The sequence below is a fragment of the Lagopus muta genome, chromosome 9 (assembly GCF_023343835.1).
Source record: "Lagopus muta isolate bLagMut1 chromosome 9, bLagMut1 primary, whole genome shotgun sequence".
NCBI lineage: Eukaryota > Metazoa > Chordata > Aves > Galliformes > Phasianidae > Lagopus > Lagopus muta.
This window is the reverse complement of record NC_064441.1, coordinates 10,903,672-10,921,392: the sequence shown is the minus strand read 5'-3', so window position 1 is coordinate 10,921,392 and position 17,721 is coordinate 10,903,672. Positions and strand designations below refer to the sequence as shown.

At 39.5% G+C, this 17,721-nt stretch overlaps 1 protein-coding gene across 1 annotated transcript in view; it reads left to right on the top strand.

The window, feature by feature from the left end:
* The window catches only part of LOC125697728 (probable cation-transporting ATPase 13A4), a 33,157-nt gene that overhangs the window by 1,933 nt on the left and 13,503 nt on the right, over positions 1-17,721 (top strand). Inside the window, exons 2-16 of the mRNA XM_048955264.1 lie at positions 3,125-3,298; positions 5,561-5,698; positions 7,035-7,105; positions 7,197-7,277; positions 7,887-7,956; positions 8,748-8,882; positions 9,281-9,353; positions 9,994-10,125; positions 11,308-11,478; positions 11,926-12,083; positions 13,534-13,722; positions 14,039-14,100; positions 15,009-15,159; positions 16,516-16,602; positions 17,279-17,432. Of these exons, the coding sequence (XP_048811221.1) occupies positions 3,125-3,298; positions 5,561-5,698; positions 7,035-7,105; positions 7,197-7,277; positions 7,887-7,956; positions 8,748-8,882; positions 9,281-9,353; positions 9,994-10,125; positions 11,308-11,478; positions 11,926-12,083; positions 13,534-13,722; positions 14,039-14,100; positions 15,009-15,159; positions 16,516-16,602; positions 17,279-17,432 (1,846 nt within the window). The remainder of the gene's footprint in view (positions 1-3,124; positions 3,299-5,560; positions 5,699-7,034; positions 7,106-7,196; positions 7,278-7,886; positions 7,957-8,747; positions 8,883-9,280; positions 9,354-9,993; positions 10,126-11,307; positions 11,479-11,925; positions 12,084-13,533; positions 13,723-14,038; positions 14,101-15,008; positions 15,160-16,515; positions 16,603-17,278; positions 17,433-17,721) is intronic.

Genomic DNA, 17,721 nt, shown 5'->3' with positions numbered 1-17,721 from the left:
TTTTTTTCTTTTTCGAGAAGGGAATATTTTGAAAATTCTTCAGAAGAACAAATCCTTATTGACCTATTTGATAAATGAGAAGTGGTTTTATTTATTCCATTTCTTTTTAAGCAAGGAATTATTTATTTACTAAACGTTTTTATGAATTCGTCATTCATTGCTTAAGTTCTTCCTGCAGAAGGCACAGTCAGAAAACCAGCTGAATGTAACAGGAGGTTTTATTCTAGAGCAGAGCATTGAAAGGGGAGCTTTGGGACAAGTAAGGTTTGGAGCTTGGTTTGTTTCCCTGTTCAGTTTTTCATCAGAAAAACGTGGCCCAGGTAATGTGCTCCAGGCACTTCCAAACCTTGGAAAAACCTTGCTTTACTTTGGCTTATGAAACCAGATATGAAACAGCAGTTAACATCTGTTGTTTATTCTTTCCCAGATCACTTCTTGTAGAGCTCCTGAACACCTACATTCAGAAATGCCATGTTCATCAAGAAACAAACCAACCTGAACCAACACTTAGGGCAGAATGTGCACTGTGTCAAAACAGCTTAAAAGTATCCATGTCAGGCAACTCCATTGTCAGAATCAGCAAGATTTAACAATACTGGATGACCTGAGAGCAAGGCCCTTTTTTCCCCCAGCTATTTTCCTTTTTTTCCTGTGTCCTAGTTTTCAAGATGGGGAATACTGATGCTTTCTTGATTTTGAAAAATATCTTGAAATCTAGAGGATTAAACTGTTTTGTTTTGTTTTGTTATGTTTTGTTTGAGGGGAAAACAAAGGCCTGAAAACACGCAGGTGTAGGTAGAACTCAGATGTTGATATATAGATGCCTTTTTCTCTAGGCAGAGAAAGTCAGAATCTGCCTTAGCTCTGTGGATTCTGTTTGCTCTGTTTGCTCACTGTTTCTGTTTGCTTGCTGTTCTGTGAATGCCCTGCAGTGTGCAGGGATTAATTGTTTGCTGTGTATTTTTATTTAAGCCCTTTGGGTTGTTGATTTGCATAAACTAGGAAGTCTCATTTCAAAAATGCAAGAAATTGGACAGATGCATTTTGGCACATGACTCACCCCAATGTTGCCATTGTGAAAGAGGACACCATTATCCCTCCAAACACATTGCTTTGGTGGGTGGACCTCTTGGTTAATTTGACATGTAAGGCTTGGGGAATCATTCGGCATTTCTGAAAAGAAGAACACTGCCAACAGAGGATGAGCCCAGATGACTGCCAATCACATACTAGGTGCCCACCCTCACCCTTTTTAATTGTACTACCTACAGCTTTATTGACCTCTCAGACTTTGGGTGTAAGGCACAAAAGATGGAAATTAAAGGAATGAATCACTCACAGAAGCAAGATGCACATGGCAGCAATCTCATTCTTCCCCACCCTGATATACAGGCCCATCCCAATTTGGAAAGATTATTCTAGTTATTTCAGGTCCAGCTATTTACTGCAGGAAATCTGAAGGCATGCTCTTTTAACAGTTCTTCCCTTAGGCATCTCTATCTACTTGGGAGTTTCTTTACCTTGCTGACAGGCTGTGATGTCTGGAGACAGGCATCTGCATCTTGCTAGTAACTGCGAGTTTGCATCATTGTATGTACTATTCTGTGTGCTGGTGTTGACACTAATTTTGTAACCTTTTTGTTGAGTATACAACTAGACAGAAGTGCATGGAAAGCCTTTTACCTGTCTGTTGGAGCAATTAGTGAATACTAATAGCACGACTGCTACACCAACCACCTTAAAATGGTGTTGCATATCTGCTGGCCTGCATGAAGTTCCTCCTATCTTCAGTTATGCTACTCAGAGACTATAGAAACCTCTGAAAATGCTGAGCATGTGCATCTCAAGGTGGTATAAACATGTCCTGCGCAATGCAAGCCACTTATTTGCATAGCCTCCCATACTTCTTTCCACAGTTGCCATTTTCTTCTGTTTAGAAGCCCTATGGAGACCACCTAGGTGAATGGAGTCCATCTTCTGGGGAATGACAGAGTGCAGGCAGGTCGTTCCCAGCGGAAGCACAGGGTAGGGCCTGCGTTTCGCATAATAAGCAAAGGCACCAGCGCAGAACCAGGAATTATGTATTACTCATCCTTCCAATTACATTATCTTTTCTTCTCCCCTTGTGAATGTATCTTGCAATATCTGTAGCTGCAGATATCTGATCTTGAGAAGCAGATTGCACAATTGCTGCAGATATACTAAGAAGAAGGAGATTGAGGAATCTTAACCCTTACGTTAGCAAATTCCCTTGGTCATCTGATGTAATTGCGTCTGTTCTATCTTTCACTTAGATCAGAACTCGGTCTGCTCTGTAAAGTCACTTTGTACACTTTGTTTCACCTTTACCCAACCTCTGATAGCACCACAGAGAGAGATTTTGGCCATGCTACCATGACCTGGCAGTTCTTAAACTATAATGCTGACAGTCATCCCTTTGAAGTTTTGGGCAGGTCACCTTGCCTCATTGTAACAATTTCCCCAGCTTTAAAAAGGAGTAATGATACCTACTCATACAGCTACAGAGAGTAGCTTCCTTTTGCCCTCTGAACATGTAAAGCATTGTGCAAGTGTTCATTAGCTGTTCCTAATAACAGTTATTATTATTTTGGGATGTTAGGACAGTAGCATATTGGCAAGGTCCCAAATCCCCACACTGAAGCTGTTGTGGAAGGTGGTAACAGCCCTACAAATACAGTGCCAAGTTTTACAGTGCAGCTCCAGCAGGTCTCACCCAGAGATCTTAAGAAAAGCTGAGCAAGCAAGCTTGGCTTCCTGTCTTAAGGCCTAAATGTTAGGACCTTTATATTTCGATATCATTTCAAATCATTCTTACTTTTTCATCCACAGAATCACAACTAAATAAATCTGCGTTAGAAGTTCGGACAGACTACAGGAATACGGATTTTGTGTGGGTGGATGCAAACTATGCAGAAAGCAAAATGATGTTCTGGTCATGTACTATAAAGAAGCAAAATGAAAGTTCTACAACTTTGTGGGTTTTTTGTTTGTTTGTTTTCCCCACAGTACCATACCAAACAGTATCTATGGAAGAACAGTGGATGATGGGAACCTGTATTATTCCAGATGTAAGGATGATTCTTTCCTTGTCTTTGCTGTGCAGGAAATTTTTGGCTACAAAACCCAGTGCTGCCGGAAGGCTCTGTGCATTGCTGGGTACATCTTGTCCTGTGGGGCTCTCCTGCTGCTGTTCTACTGGAAACCAGAATGGGATGTGTGGGCAAACTGTGTCCCCTGCAGCTTGGAAGAAGCAGACGTTGTGTTGCTTAGAACAACTGTAGGTGCCTACTTTAATCCTTAAATTAGTCCCTTAAATGTAGTTAATTGGAAGGTGAGTTAATTGGAATGAATCCAGTAAGCTGAAATCTCATGTTGCTGATGTATTGCAGTAATATCTTATATTTGCTATAACTGAGTTACAGAACTCTCAACCATTACACAAACTGCATGTAAGATGATGATTGGAATGAAGGTTAAGAGCTGATCAGGCAATGAACTGAAAGACTGTGATGAAAAATCTGTAATATCTGTGATTTCATGCCTGCATTCTTTGCTCTCAACCCTTCCAGCTCCCTTCCACCATCCATTTTCTACACTGCAAATGCGTTCTCAAGATGCCAAAGCATCAATCTTTCTCCATGTCCATTAAGATGATAATCCTGCAGAGAATGCTTTCAGAGCTGTTATATTTGGCTGGTAGTTCTTCTATTCGTTGAGGACTGCGCTGAAGCTCTGCAGCATACCTTGATTTCATTTCATGGAAACTACTGCAAAACTGAAAGAAGCAAATTGAAACTTGATTTTGAATCCTAGATGAATACTCCAGAAGCTGGCAGGGCTTGTTTGTTTCCAGAAGTTTCATTGCTTTTTTTGCTTTAAAGATTCCTGAATAATGACATGTGCTATTACAAACTGTGCCACCATTGTGTCTAAGCTACCTTCTTAAATGCATTTTGCAGCTGGAATGCTGGGCTTTGGAAATCACAGATCTGCCTGTTTTATGTGTAAACTGCAACCTAATATGCCAGAGGGGAGATTGAAAAAAACTTTTTTTTAATTTTATTTTTAAGAAGCATATTAGGTTTAATCTTGCGTTTTAATCTTCAGTTTGGTTTGCATTTTTAATTGCCCACTCTTGTGTGTCATTTTAAATGGATTTACTATGCCAAGCACTTTTCAGATAAATGGGTTTTAAAATGATCCTTTGTGTAATTAAACAAGAATTGAATCATATTGTAAATTCTTCTTGTCAGTAAGCTCTCTGAAAATATGCTCTGGGCATTTGCAATTGCAAATTTCTTCCTTGTGTTCTTTACTTGAAAACGACAGGTATTTTTCGCTACATTCTTTATGATCATGTTAGTTCTCAAATATGATGGCTACTGCTAATGAGAATGCAAGTAATCTTGTCAGCTTGATCCTGAGAGTTCTCTTGTGCCTTACATAAAACCTTCATTCATAATTTATCATCATTTCTGCAATGGCAATTCAAGAGCTTATTAACTCACTTTTGTTATTGAAGTTTGTCTGACTTTAATTTAAATAATGAGCACCTGTGTTATTGATTACTTCCCATCTCAGTCTACATCCCAATGAATACTAATTCCGAAATTTAAATAGAAGATAAATATCAGAAAATAAATGATATTTGACTCAAAATATGGGTGTAAGGAGAGAAGTGCACAAATAATTAAGATATATTAACATTCTTAAAGATTTTCTTCTGAACCCTTAAATTATTCAAAAGGGTGCATATTTGGTACAGAGTCTTACATTTCTGTTGTCAGTTCCAAGGGAATTGTAACAACTTAGTTTCCAGAACCTGGCTAGCTGAGGTAATCAGCTTTCTCCATCTGCCCAACTTCTTACATACTGAATATTCTATATGAGTCAGTCATATAGCTAGCTTTAATGCATGTGGTTCGGTGTTCAGACCTGAGACTTAATGTGCTGGTGCTTATTACAGCAGTTGTTCAGATCTCTAAGACTGAACTACCAATGCTTGTTATCAGGCAGTTCCAATGTTGAACTTACTTCCTTACAAAAATAGTGAGAGCATGAGCTGAGTTTGTGGCAAAATCTTGTCTAAGAGTGTCGCGGTGCTACTGGAACATTTGTTCCAATGGAATGTTAACACAGGAATGACTATGAAAAGCATTAAACATCCATCTTGCAATGCACAACTACATGCTTTTTGGTGTTTTCTTTACAGTACGATCACTACATCTCAGATTGTCCCATACTATTTGCCTGTTCATTGATCATGACCTAAGTGTTCACATTCCATCCTTATCAGCCAAGCAACAGACCTCTGCTCAGTGAATTACTTTGTAGTACTTGCATTTTGAAAGGACTGTGGTTCTGCTCCCATTCTGCTGATTTATCTATCAATCACAGGTGCTGGAAGGATTCTGTTGGACAGTTCTTTAAAAAAGGTTGAGCAATTCCCTAGAAAAGCCTACAGTAATCATTCACTTTATAGTGATAATGAGTTTGGTCTGATCTTGAGGGAAATTGTGCTGCTTTTGTATTTGTTTAGGATGAATTTCAGATTTATTCACGTAAGCATGTGACATGGATCTCTGTGTCTGGAATTATCAGAAGTAGGTTGGATTATCCAAGCACTGCTGAGGAAGATTCAATCTTCTACAAAGCCTTAATGAAGCCAAGTTTACAGGTAAGTCAGTTATTGCCTGCAGCATCTGGGAGATGTAGGAAATCTCAACCGGGCTTTGTGGGGTGGAAGTGAGCTGTGAAACATACTCAGCTAAGAGACCTGCTGCTGCATGGACTTGTGCTTTAATGTGTATTTGTTGGAGTCTGGTCTTGATCTGTCCACTGTTCTTGCAAAAAGGTATCCTGACCTCTTACAATTCCAGAGCTTGGAGATGCCAGTGAGGCAGTGGAAGAAGGTAGAAGATTAATAGATCCAAGCAGATCATGTGATCCTCCATGATTTCAGTCAACACAATTAACTCAGTTTCAGAACAAGTAACAGATAGCATATAGACACTAGATCTTTGCACTTGGTAGCCCATAAAAGAGCTGTATGCCCTTCCAATAAATAGATTTCTAACTTGTTAGCATTTATTTTTGTATCTATAATAATTTATTTCATGAGAAATTTTCATTACAAACATAAGTTCAGCTGAGCAAAGCTATTGCCTTTTTTGCTGTTTTGTGTGAGCATATCTTAACATACATACAAAATTTTAGTGCCAGCTACTTTAATCAGCTGGCACAGTATGAAAGTGAGGACTGATTTGTAACATTCTTCAGAGGATCGAATTAGCAACATAGAAAAAACAAAACAAAACAATACAGCCCCTAAATAATAGACCCTTTGAGCAACACTCACATGAGTCAAAACATCTAGGTAGGAGAGAAGAGATTTCAAGAAGCAAAAAGCAAACAGTTTAATATTTCACTAACAATTCAAAAGCCTTTACTTACATGTTGTTTATAAAGCCTTATTGCCTTTTAAGCTACTTAATTCCACAGAGTACTGTGTAATGCCCGAGAGCTACCCAAGGAATACTGCTGCAGCAAGTTGTCTCATTTCCCAGTCTGGTTTTTAGCATTTCAATATTGGAACTCCTTTACATGCACCTAGCTACAGACCTCTTGTTAGGTTAATAACTGGTTATAGCTCCATTTTGCATCAGGGTATGGGTTCACTATAAATTTAATTGTCTTAATTCCCTGGATAGGGAGAGTCTTCTAAAGCTGCTTTCTTATGTGCGTAGGTGCATTACCTTCTTCCAGCTGGTATGAAACACCATTATCTTTAACAGGCTTCATAATTATTGCACAGGGCAGGACTTTCTCCTTTGCATGTCATAAATGATAGCAAGCATTCCTCACAGATAACAGCTCTGCAAGGGCTAAGCATTAACAGTGTCTCAGAAGCCATCCTGGCAGAGCCTTTCTCATCCATTGGAATGTCTGAGCAGGCCTGTGAGAATCGTTGTTTGCTGTGCTGCAGCTCTTGCTGCCTCTGCTTTATTTTGCAGGTGAAAAGTATCCAAGTACAAAAAATCCGCTATCTCTGGAATATCTATGCAAAGCAGTTCCAGAAAGTTGGGTGAGTTCCATAGAGTGATTACACAAGATTCCGAGGAAGTGAAACATTTTGGGACTGATGTCTTGAGGAAAACATACTATTTATATTTTAGAGCCCTAGAAGACTATCACACTTGTTCAGCTATACACACCAAATTTGGTTCTGGTCTTACCTGCAATGAACAGAGTCTCAGGTATGTATGAGCACACTCATAAAACACTCTGAGTACTCAGCATATGGATTTCAAAGAGATTAAAATTCATTGTTCTTGATGCACTGTTCTTGAGCTTCTTTTGCATACATTAATACGCACATAATTTTAGATGAAGTGGCCATGTTTGAAAAATTGAATTAAAAATGCTAGTATGTTGTGTGTTCCTTGTCAAGGTTTTGAAATGCCTTTGAGTATTCATCACTGTTACTCTTCTCAATCAAGAAATAACTATGCTTTGTAACTAACTCTGAGCTGTTCTTGCTCGGAGTAGCAGAAAGGCTTCAGGGGATGGTGTAGATAAGTTGTTTGTGTGCTTCTTCAGTGGGACTCCATGTAGCTGTATTGAACTTGTGTTGAATTGGCTGTGTTACATTTCTTGGCTCTTGGTTTGAGTTGATTTCACTGGTAAATTCATCTTTTCTGACATAAGCACTGTAAAGGATATTTTTTAAACTTTTTTTCTTGGAGAAACATCCTCACAGATTTTAAATTGGGATTAATACAAGCCTTTGGGACTATTAGCAGCTGCAGCTTCATGAGATATAGTCACAACTTTACCTGTAAATGATGTATCTTTATCCCATACAGGAGAGTGATATGTGGGCCAAACACTATTGATGTTCCAGTGATCCCTATTTGGAAACTACTCATCAAAGAGGTTCAGCATTTCTGTCAATTTTACTCTTCAGGCTATTTTGGAAGGCAGAGTATACATGTAGAATATGATGGACTCTGTGTCTTGTTAGTTTCTCAGTTCTCACCTACCGAGCACCCAATTTTTTCAAATCCTATTTGTGAAATCATCATAAATTCATTTCTTCTCCATTGTTCTGTATGCACTACCCCCACACTTGTGTAGCTGCTTACTGTTTGCCTGTGTCTGTGTCCTGGGAGCTCATTCTGTTGGCCTTATAAGGGTCAGTGAATGTTTACAAGCTGCACTGGAAATCAAATCTTCCAGGTAAAGGCTATCTCTGAATCAGCAGAGATGACATGAACAGCACTAGCTGGCGTATGCCTGTAGCTACACAGCAATGTGTAAAGTGTCAGTATACTTTTTTGACTACAACTGGATACATGCATGGCCTAAGCAGAGTGTTTGTGGTGATGTATTACTCACAGTGTGCAAGCACCCTGCTCACTTCACAGCCTGATCTCAGCTTCTTGTAAAGAACAAAGCAAAACAAAGATTGGGTTGATTGGATTGAGCCATTCACATGGCAAATAATATCCCTATTGTCCCTGATTATTTGGCACTTTTGTTCCATGGAGATGGGCCAGACTGATTAGGCTGGGCCACTGCTCACAAAATCAGAAAGACTGTGGGGAGAGATAACAATTAATTCCATAGCTTTTATTTCAACCTATTTCTAACAAGATGTGCTGTCTGGGAATACTGGAGCCATTTAGATATGGCCGAGTCTTGAGTAATTCTTTCTCTCCAAACAGGTCTTAAATCCTTTTTACGTATTCCAGTTGTTCAGTGTGTGTCTGTGGTTTGCTGAAGACTACATGGAGTATGCTGCTGCCATCATAGTCATGTCTCTCCTCTCAATTTCTTTGACTGTATATGATCTTAGGCAGGTAGGTGAGACATCCCACCTTTCTCCACAAGGAGGTCTTATTTCTAGTATCTAGGAAAGCCCAGGATGTTGCAACAAGCACATGTACTGGGCTCTGAGAGTTACTCAAAGCTTTAGCAGGTGCAGTGGCTTGGCCTCCTAGTCATAATAAGCTCTGTGTGGTACTTTAACCACATCCTCCCTTCCCCATTCCAGTGCTTTGCTTTGTAACCTTTTGTTGCATCGTCTCCACAATTAAGGTGGGGAGCTTCTTTTTCTGTATGATTGTACAGTTCCTGGCAGGGACAGACCCCAGTTTATGAAGGCTCTCATAACCACAAATAACAGAAGGGAATAGTTAGTGGATGAATTGCATCGCATAAGATGTAACGCTTTTCTATGTTCGCCTTTAATTTATAGCAATCAGTTAAACTGCAAAGACTGGTTGAGTCTCATAACAACATCACGGTCACTGTCTGCAGGAATAAGGAAGGTAACTTGTGTATACTTCTTTCCTTAATGCATTTCATTTCAGAAGCTACTTATATTGAATCTGAGAATGCATAGCATCAAATTCCTTCCAGAGCAGTTGCCTCTATTGTCTGTAAGCTTTTTTAACTACCATTTGCAGGTTGGTTTGGTTTTACCCAGAAGTATGTTGTGGCACATCAATCATATTCGTGGTTGTATGAGCACAGTCTTACAAAAAAAAAAAAAAAAAAAACCAAGAAGAACAATGTCATTTTTCTTAAAGTAGTGCTGGTGAAGCCAACCACATAACAATTTAATGAGTATGAGTCCACCTAATTGTTGCTTTCAAAGTCTGTTCATCGTCATGGTATTTGTAGAATTCAAAAAAAGGGAGTCAAACTAAGAAATGTAGATCTAAACTTCTTCAGTCAGGTCAGTACACTGGAGTAATAATTGTTAGTTGAGATAAAGTATTCTGCAATTTGAACTGATACTGAGACTTTTCTTGATAAGGGATATTGTATTCTTAGGTCCTACTTGCCCTACTTTTTTTATCAGCTTTTATAAAGAAGTAATAATGATATATTCAGCTTCCTTGTATTCTTACCCTTAACAGGGAGAAATATGTGAAGCACAAAGATTTCATTGCATGTCACTTACAGGTTTCCAAGAGCTGGAATCACATCATCTTGTTCCTGGAGACATGATGGTTTTGAAGGAGGGCAAAGCCCTCTTGCCTTGTGATGCCATCTTGATCAGTGGCCAGTGCATTGTAAATGAAAGCATGCTGACAGGTACAGCTTGTTCCTTCCAGATTCACTGTTAAAACATCATCATGGTGTTTCAGCAAGTGGCACAGGACATACAGCATAATCATATATCTATCATCCTCATTGTGGGATAGTTCATAGTTAGCCTAGAAGGGCATTCTTTGGAAAGTTTGCTATAAAAAGGACTGAATAGTAGCTAGCCCCAGTTTATTAAGTACCTGATGTGAAGATACTTATTGGGAAGAGCTGTTCATTTTTTTTCTTTCTGGGGTGCAACATTTAGGAAGCGATCCTCTAACTAGAAAGGGAAGTGGAATGAGTGGGGCAGGAGAAGAAACAGTAGTTATGGAACAAAGCTGTTCCCACACAGAGCACAGAGTCCATTTGGTCTGTAGGGATTTTTCTCATTCACTGAATATTTCATCATAATCGCTGCAATGTCTCTAACCAGGAGAAGTGTCTGTGCAGCTCTACATTGAATTAATCCCCTTCTCATGTGATAGTAGTGGGGGGGACATGAAGTGGGTGAATTCATTGTAGAAAAAGGATTTTTGGAGCAGATGTTCGTGTTTCTGTTTCTCATCTTTAAATTTGGTCTAAGTCTGAACTGAACTCAAACCAACCATTCTGAAATCTCATGTAATTGAGAAATTCAGAAGCTCCTTTCATTTAGAAAGCCTCAGTGACCAGATATTCAGTGAAAGTATTTCTGCTGCTTTACCTGAGCGTACCTGCTCTGACATACACAGGATACTTAACTGGCTCTCAAGCAGGAATCAGGTAATGCCACATTCAGTCTGCCTGAGGTAATAGTGTAGTGACCTGCGCACAAAGTTCAAGCTATGTGAACAACTTGTGGCTATCAATTGGATTCATACAATACCACTTAAAGTCTCTGTTCAGGTTTCTGTATATACTGCTGTGGTTCAGAGTCCTTGGACTGTTTTCAGTTCTCAGACATACAAGGAGCTGTTGTGCAAGAAGCTGCTGTACCAGTGCAAAGGGGAGTTTTTCTCTGGCAGAATCTGTTCTTTTCTGCTAGGCTCTAACTCCTATTCATTTTGAAGATGTAATGATATCAATTTAACATCTCTCTACACTGGTTTCTCTAAGAAGTACCTTTACTTTCTGTCTAGATACTTTACTGTCAGCAGGTTGATTTTAAGGCATACTGCAGTTTTCCTCATCTGAGTTCATCTTTCCTAGGAGAAAGTATTCCAGTTACAAAGACCCAGTTACCCCAAGCTGATAACCTGAAGCCCTGGAGAGTTCACTGTGCAGAGGATTACAAAAAACACATCCTCTTCTGTGGAACAGAGGTCATACAGACCAAGGGAGATGACAGAGGAGTAGTGAAAGCTGTAGTGCTGCAGACTGGTCAGTCAGCACATCAGTTTGTTTTTCCTTTCATGCTTTTTCTTATTGCTACATGACTTAGAGGTCTCCAGAGTCTGAATTAAAGTTCTAAGGTGTACCTTACACTAAGGGAATTAATTGACGTTCACAATCAATATCCCCATCCGTACTAAACTATTATGCATTGTTTGTTTGGCATACCACTTAAAAAACCTACTAGCATATGATTAAAAAGAACAATTTCTCTTTGCTTTGAGCTTTGCTTTGAGCTTTGCTTTTTTGTTGAAAAAATCCTGCTTAAGACAGTTCTTTTTCTATATTCTGTATATTAGCTCGCATACTATAAAATGAAAGATCTTGGCCTTCTTTCATAAGTGATTTCAATTCTATTTCAAAGCCTTCTATTTTTGTCCTAGAGAACTTTTGGAAGTGACTTCCCCATGTAATGATCTTAATTTATCTTTTCAGGTTTCAATACAGCCAAAGGAGATCTGGTGAGGTCCATTCTCTACCCTAAACCAGTGAACTTCAAGTTGTACAGAGATGCCCTCCGGTTCCTGATGTGCCTCATAGCATTTGCAACCATTGGAATGATCTACACAGTGTGTGTATTTGCACTCAATGGGGTGAGTTACTAAATGCAGGAGAAATAGTCATACGCACCTTCAAGAGTCTTGAAACTTCAGTGGTTTCCTATGCACTTTTATATGACAAGTATGATTTCAGAATTCTCTTTGCCTTAGTGTGTGTGGCCATTTTGCAATGAAATTATATTTGTGACACCATAAACTCTTAGATATTCAATTCCAAGGTGTCCAAACCCACTGTGTCCCCATTTTCATTTCCCCAGAGTTCCTAGCATATCTGGTGTGAGCACTTTACACACACGCACCCCTTCAGCCACTTTTCTCCCTTCTGCTTCTTGCAGAGCCCTAAACAATACAGGTACAGATCCTCAAATTTTACTGACACTATAAAAAACTCCCTATTTTCTTCTGCCCCTTTTGTCATATCCTTGTATAGTTATATGTGTGGTGGGGGAACCTCCACTTAGTTATTGCTATGTAAGTATAGCTTTTGGGAAATAACTTATGAAAAGCCAAGTATCAGTTAAGTCACTCACCCACATCTCCACTTATTTTTTTTCCAGAGTTCGTTAGGTTTATTAGGCATGAATTTGCTCTGTGGTATCTGCTTTGCCAAGTTTCTTCTTTTATTTTTCTTCTTAAACAGCCCTCCTCCCTTTTTGTAATACATGAAATGCATGCTGATGTTATCATGGTAATTGAAAACAGTATCAAAATGGAACTTCTGTGGTCTGAAATAGTATCAAAGGGAGAATGAAAAACTGATGAAAATTCAGTGTGTCAAAAACAGCATGGCAGCATGGTTTGTGGTCAAATCTCCAGGCTTAGAAGTGGTAAAAACAGAACTCTAGTGATGGCTTTCAGATCCATCCAAACTGCAGATTGGCTTTAGTTTGCAGTGCCTTTGTCCTAGGACCCAATTTGAAATGCATTCAATCCTTTGGTAGTGATAATGACTGCCAAGAATAAGAATACCAACATTCAGTGTATGTGTAGCTATCTTTACACCAACTTCTTAACTTTTTAATTAGAGATTACTTTTAGAAGTGTAACTTTTATTTCTATGTGTTTTCCTTCACATAAAGGCCATCCTGTTTAGCATTTTCCCCTATGTCTAATCTGTCACCCTGATATGAAGCCCAGAGCTACATTTGTAGGTAGTTAGATGAATGCTCATGGCAGTGGCAGATTCTTTCGTGCTTTGTGATAGTGAGCTAGGCTTGACTGAAGGTGTAATAACCTGTCCTGGCATGTTTGAGCTCATTCATGTGCTTTGCAGGTTTGTTGGTACAGAGAAGGCTCTTTAGCAGTGGTGTAGCCTTAGGCCCTTTGGTTAAATCAAAGCAATTCATTTTTTACCACAGACAAAAAAAAAAAACTAACAGCATGAAGCATCTACCGTGCAGAGGAGGAGAGATAAAGAGGGCTATTCTCAGGTAATCCAAACAGGACATCATCTTGCTGATAACTGCCTTTGGTTTTACATCAGGAGGAGGCAGGAGAAGTAGTGAAGAAAGCATTGGACGTTATCACTATTGCTGTCCCCCCAGCCCTACCAGCTGCCTTGACAACAGGAATCATTTACACCCAGAGGAGGCTGAAGAAAAAGGGCATCTTCTGCATCAGCCCACAAAGAATCAATATGTGTGGACAGCTGAACCTCATCTGCTTTGACAAAGTAACTCCTCTGTATTAGTCGCTCCTGCACTTGCAATGGGAGCAATGCTAGGGGTGGGAGAATGTGGTCAAGCATTTCCATTGTATTTTAGAAACACATGGACCAGTCTTTCATCCTTACGTTTGTCTGAATGTACATTGTTGTATGTTGTTGTTTTTTTTTTTTTTTTTTTGAACCTAGGAAGTATCTGGTAGTACTTTTTCTCTGCACTGTACTGACATTTTCTAAACAGCAGCTTCTTGAAATATGTCTTACTTTTTATTCCTCATGTAAATCTAAATGTGCAAATTTAATTTAAACGTATATTCTAATGTAGACTGGCACCTTAACAGAAGATGGCCTGGATCTCTGGGGCTTGCTGCCCTCTGAAGGAAACTGGTAAGGCTCTTTGTTGACTAATGGAATTTAAATTTGTGGGATAGTGATCAGACACTCCTCCAACACATACAAACAAATCTGAAAAACATGTTCATGTCAAAACCAATGAAAAGTTCCCCTTGTTTAGATATCTATTAGTATTTCTGTATTGTTTGGAAAATGTATTGGTTGTCTCATTCCAGGTCCTGTGCACCTGCAGGCAGGGAATTCTGCCTAGGTTAGATTTCAGAGTAGCAGGAGTGCCCTCACCATTTACAACAGGAAATTACCGTAACTCATGAGACTGCTGTTCCTACAGTGCCACTATTTCTGCCCATTTACATTTCCATAACTGTGAATGCACAAAGATGCCCAGGCTTGTATCAGCCTCCCAGTTTGAATCCTTGCAAAATCCCCAAGTAACACATTTCATAATCTGATGTATATCCCAATGGACTATTAAATGCCTAGAATACACTTATTCTGAGTATGTGTATTCCATCCAGGGATGTGTATAAGAAATAGCTCCTGGGAGAGGACAAATCTACAGAAACATGCTTGATGCCTGGCCACAGGATGAGACTTTAACAGTCACATTAACAGTCTCCTTACATAGAATCATAGAGTTTGGAAAAGACCTCTAAGATCATCTAGCCCAACCATCCACCCACGAGAAAATTTGCCCTCTAGCCCATGTTTCTCAGTACCACACCTCCACATTTCTTGAACACCTCCAGGAATGCTGACTCCATCACCTCCCTGGGCAGCCTCTGCCAGTTCATCACCACTCTCCAGAAGAATTTTTTCCTAACATCTCACGTGAACCTTTCCTGCCACTTCCTCTCATCCTATTAACTTACGACATTTTTTTCTGTTAGACATATGCGTTTCGTGTTTCCAGATTGTCTTTATAGTTTCTTCTGTGTTAGCTTTCAGGATGTTCACAGGTTCCCTGCAGACCACAGCCTGCCTTGGGGCCCAGCGTTCAGCGCAATGGTTGTTTGTCATTCATTAATTGTTCTGGAGGGCAGGATCCAAGGAGACCCACTGGATGTGAAAATGTTTGAGGCAACTAATTGGGTAAATTGTGATTTGTTGTTATGCAAATAATGATATAAAGTTTTGATATTTTCTTGCAAAGGAGAAACATCCCAAAGCCTTCCATGCAAACAGTCACTGTCTGAACATAAGTAAAACAGCCAGAAGGGATACCACATTCTTAAGCTTTTAGAGAAATGCTCTTTCTGTCCAAAGCTTCCAAACTGGAGTACATTGAGTATTCAGAGCATTTGGCTGAGTGGTGGATATCATACAAATCCTATTGAGGTGTCAACTCTGACTGTGGCTACTACCGGATGGCAAGAAGTCCTAGCTATAACTTGTATACAGATGAGGACTGGCATGCAACTATTTCTGCCACTTTGAACTGGCCACAAAAATTCAATGTTTGGTAGAGCTTTGTCATTCTGGAGATGTTTCATATGAGCATGGGATTTCAAACCTAAGGATGATAGAAGGCCTCGCAGGTAGGAAATACTACTACACTTGCAGAGTAATGAGAACAAAACAAAACTAATAGATATCAAAGCACTCTGCTTTCATTCCCTTTGTGCCCCATTATGTACAGATGCTGTTAGTGGCCCTTCTTAGCATCTGATTAATTGAGGAATATTGAGCATTTACAAAAAAATTGAGAGACTGCAATTCTGAGATAGGTAAGAGAATAGGACCAATAGTTATCTAGTGAAAGATACAGCCACAAGCTGTTGCTGGTACAAGGCAAGATTCAGGGCCAGGTTAGCTAATTATGTGGGTGACAACATCCATACTTAAGGCCTGTCTGTTTTTATCTGCAAAATACATAAGATGCCCAAGTTTCAAGGAAAAAAACTATCCAGTACTGACAGGAGTTAGAAAGTATTTTTTTTCCCCAGGGGCATCAATTCACCACTTCAGACTTAGGCAGAAAAAATTACCTGAAAGAAGAATAATTTCATACCCTTTGGCAGCATAAAATATTCTCAGAGTCACACTGTGATGATTAAAAAACAGCTGACTCATGGCAGACATCAAGAGTAGAAAATGATGCTTCCTACATTAAAAAAACTTATTTATTAGATTTCTACTGAGGCTAAAGTTCAGAAAAAGTGCTTTTGTGCATTTGAATGTATTGTGATGGACAAAGGATTAGTCTGGGAGATAACACAGCCTATTTGCCATGCGAGAGTACAGCAGTATCTTCATGAAGCTGATGAACAACTGAATTTGTTTGCCAAGGAAGCAGTGAGTTCTCTGCTACTGGAGTTTCTTAGTGTGAGGGCAATAATGACTAAGATACCTCGTTTTGAGGGAACAAAATGCACCAAGTGATCCACTGAGCTTCTTTCAGCTATACTGACGTTGTAACCTCAAATACTTTTGTCTTTCAAAACACAGGTGATAGATGATTCCAGTGGACACCAGACTGAAGGTCAAAGATCTACACATGCCACAGTTATTAGACCTGGACTTAAAGCCAACTGTGTAAGCTATCTGCAAGGTTCACATCTGTTAGTTAAACTGTTAATGCGAGAGTTACCTCTTAATAGAGAAATGTTTGATTGTTCTAGTCCAAGACAACTCTTCCACACTTGTTCTCACTTGGATTGCATGCAGGGAGATCATCATACTCTTTGTGATGAAAAAATAGTTGCCAAAGGGAGCTTGCTGCTCAGAACAGAAAAAGGATGTGAGCAGGGGATTGCTAGATAGCAGACTGTCCAACCCAACAATTTACCTCCCCTGGTGGCTCCAGACTCTGTTCAGGATGAGCCAAGTGGCGATCATCTCTAGAGTGCTTGGGGCTGCAGGTGACTCCAGAACCTGATCAGATCTCTGCTGGTGTGAAAGCTTTCAAACATCTCGCAAAGGAAAAACAGACTAGTATAAAATGTAGCAGTCTTGTTAAACAAATAGGACTGGTGAGTTCTTTTCAGTGAATTGTATCAAATAGCCTGCTAAAACTGTCAGAGAACTCTCCACATTGCTTGAACAAAATATCGCTGTGCAAATTTCATGAGTCTGTTCTGCCCCACTATGAAAAAAAAAATAAATCAGTGCATTACATATTGTTATCTTCTCAGCACGGCTCAGGGGACTCAACTGCTTTGGCTTGAGCTTAAGATCTTTGCAGTATCTAATCCCTTTACTTCTCTCCTAGGCCCCTGTGGAAGGAATTACCATTTTACACCAGTTTCCGTTTTCTTCAGCTTTGCAGAGAATGTCTGTCATTGCTCAGGAAATTGGTGGGGAAAAACAGGTCTTCACAAAAGGTGCTCCAGAAATGGTAGCTGTGTTGTGCAGAGCAGAAACAGGTAACCAACATTTTAAATGCTTCCTAGAAACACATAGATATAGATGAGTTTGGTAGTGCATTGTAGTGTAAGGTCCTAATGAGATTTCTGAGTCTAAGCACTTTCATCTCAGCCTGAAATGTTGATTGTGCTTCCAGTCTAAGGCTAACTTTTCATACAGCCCTTCTCAGCAAAGAAGTACTGCTTGCAGACAGAAGTACCAACTATTGTACAAGGCATTCAGTTTCTACTACAATTAGTATTTGAGTTACCCACTATGTACCAGAAAACATTTTATTTTCTCTTCAAG